The sequence below is a fragment of the Morone saxatilis genome, unplaced genomic scaffold (assembly GCF_004916995.1).
Source record: "Morone saxatilis isolate NCDOM2014 unplaced genomic scaffold, NCSU_SB_2.0 Contig14, whole genome shotgun sequence".
Classification (NCBI taxonomy): Eukaryota; Metazoa; Chordata; class Actinopteri; family Moronidae; genus Morone; species Morone saxatilis.
The window spans coordinates 55045-57363 of record NW_023339696.1 but is presented as its reverse complement, the minus strand read 5'-3'; the positions used below and the strand labels follow the sequence as shown (position 1 = coordinate 57363).

General features: G+C 43.6%; 2 protein-coding genes across 2 annotated transcripts in view; one reads left to right on the top strand and one right to left on the bottom strand.

Moving 5' to 3' along the window:
- Nucleotides 1-2319, bottom strand: part of LOC118323022 (serine/threonine-protein kinase SMG1-like) — a 43921-nt gene that overhangs the window by 7006 nt on the left and 34596 nt on the right. The window contains exons 26-28 of the mRNA XM_035654934.1: nucleotides 1899-2065; nucleotides 1598-1650; nucleotides 517-662 (exon numbers count right to left, since the gene is read on the bottom strand). Coding sequence (XP_035510827.1) covers nucleotides 517-662; nucleotides 1598-1650; nucleotides 1899-2065 — 366 coding nt within the window. The remainder of the gene's footprint in view (nucleotides 1-516; nucleotides 663-1597; nucleotides 1651-1898; nucleotides 2066-2319) is intronic.
- The window catches only part of LOC118322815 (serine/threonine-protein kinase SMG1-like), a 3895-nt gene continuing 1702 nt past the window's right edge, over nucleotides 127-2319 (top strand). Inside the window, exons 1-5 of the mRNA XM_035654644.1 lie at nucleotides 127-352; nucleotides 454-699; nucleotides 860-998; nucleotides 1551-1660; nucleotides 1858-2076. Of these exons, the coding sequence (XP_035510537.1) occupies nucleotides 155-352; nucleotides 454-699; nucleotides 860-998; nucleotides 1551-1660; nucleotides 1858-2076 (912 nt within the window). The 5' untranslated portion in view covers nucleotides 127-154. The remainder of the gene's footprint in view (nucleotides 353-453; nucleotides 700-859; nucleotides 999-1550; nucleotides 1661-1857; nucleotides 2077-2319) is intronic.

The window sequence follows — 2319 nt, the reverse complement described above, 5'->3', positions numbered from 1 at the left end:
CCATGGCAACATGGTTCTTCGAAAATTTTTAAGATTCATAAGATGTCATCGTCCTAAGGGACAATCGGTCGCTGGCTCGGTCCCTAATGGTAATAATGATGATTCAAATCTCGTCCCCTCAGGTCTGGAGGATTTGCATTTGGATGAGCGCATTATGCAGTTTTTGTCAATTGTCAACACCATGTTCACCAAGATCAACCAGCAGGAGCAGCCGCACTTCCATGCCCGCCACTACTCTGTTACCCCCCTTGGAACCAGATCAGGACTTATCCAGTGGGTGGACGGAGCCACACCACTGTTTGGCCTCTACAAGCGCTGGCAGCAGAGGGAGACTGTGCTGCAGACTCAGAAGGTAACATTCTCCTCTGCACTCGCTCACAATTTGTTTACCAAAACTGTACAGGGACATTTTCTGACTACATTGACTTGTTTGTTTTTTTTTGTCCTGACCAGGCCCAAGACTCATTCCAGCAACAGCCAGTGCCTCCAGTGCCCCGCCCTAGTGAGCTCTATTACAGCCGCATTGGTCCAGCTCTAAAGGCAGTGGGGCTCAGTCTAGATGTGACACGACGAGACTGGCCCCTGAGCGTCATGAAGGAGGTGCTGAAAGAGTTAATGGAGGCCACACCTTCCAACCTGCTGGCCAAGGAGCTGTGGTGTTCCTGCACCACACCCAGTGAGTGGTGGAGAGTCACTCAGGTAGTCACGGCTGTTTGCATTTTCAAACATTTAACTGTTTTTTTACTCATGACAAAATCTTTACCATAAAAACAAAATACAGCATGTCCAGTGTTCACTCAAACGTCCACTCTGAATTTTTTTTATGTTTCATTCATATTCCTTTTCTTTCATGCTGCAGTCTTACGCCAGATCCACTGCTGTTATGTCGATGGTGGGGTACATCATCGGCCTTGGCGACCGCCACCTTGACAATGTGTTGATTGACATGACTACTGGAGAGGTGGTGCACATTGACTACAATGTATGCTTTGAAAAAGGTCAGTTTCAACTGGTTTATTTAACTGTGCGCTGGGTCATTTTAATCCAGGGTGTCTGTCTAAATTCCAATTATCTGATTTTTAGGCCTTCAAATGTCTTAAATATGATTTTGAAAGGTCTTTAAAATTGATGGGATTACTAAAGTTAACGTTAATTTCATTTTCTGGTGCAGATTTAAATGTGTTTTTGGTAGAAATTTGTATTGATAATGCTGCAACAACTACAAAACCACATGGAACCAATACCATTTTTTCTTCATATCTTTGTATTTTTTTCTCAGTATGGATGTAAAATGGGTCATAAATTGCAGTCATAATGGTCTTAAAAACATCTTAGTCTTAAATTTAACCTGTTAAACCTTGTAATCAGAATCACATTAAAAAACACTTTATGTCCAATATGTACGCTCTCCTTTGTCTTATGAGCTACTGTCTCATTCGTTTCTGCTGATTATGTCTAACTTGATCAAAATTATGTCATAAAAATAGTCTTTAGCAAACTGTTACCCATAAGAAAAGAGAGTATGCATGTTTTTTTGCATGTGTGTCTAGGGAAGAGCCTTCGGGTGCCAGAGAAGGTCCCATTCAGGATGACCCACAACATTGAGACTGCTCTGGGAGTCACTGGCGTGGAGGGTATCTTCAGGCTGTCCTGTGAACAGGTGACACCACTGGGCCCCATCACATTCACACACATTCAGGACTTCATCGTAAAACCATTTATACACCTGTTGAAATGCATAACCTTAAGGCAAAGACTGTGCAGGACCTAGTCTTGATCTCTAATAAAAATGTTTGCTGCTTCTTGCAGATAGCTGCTGCTCTGCAGTAATTGCTAAAGTCAGATGTGTCATTTCAGGTGGTTCAGATGATGCGTCGGGGCAGAGAGACCCTACTCACCCTGCTGGAGGCCTTTGTCTATGATCCCCTGGTGGACTGGACTGCTGGGGGGGAGGTGGGCTTTGCTGGTGCAGTGTATGGAGGAGGAGGCCAACAGGCCGACAGCAAGCAGAGCAAGAGGGAGATGGAGAGAGACATCACACGCTCTCTCTTCTCCTCCAGGGTGGCTGAGATTAAGGTGAGGGCATGACAAGAGTTGACTGCTGCAATGTTTTTATTTTCTCTAATTGTCTAAATGATGTTTAATCAGTCTGAATAGAATGAATTTCGGAAGGGGACAATGAATGCCCTCTTTCATTTAAAGGTTATATATACAGAATTTACTTGCCATGCTACCGCTGACCAGATTCCTTTGAGAAAGCCAGTAATTTTACCTAGCAGATAACTGTTGGGTCTCTGTAAATGTTATAAGGAGTTCGGT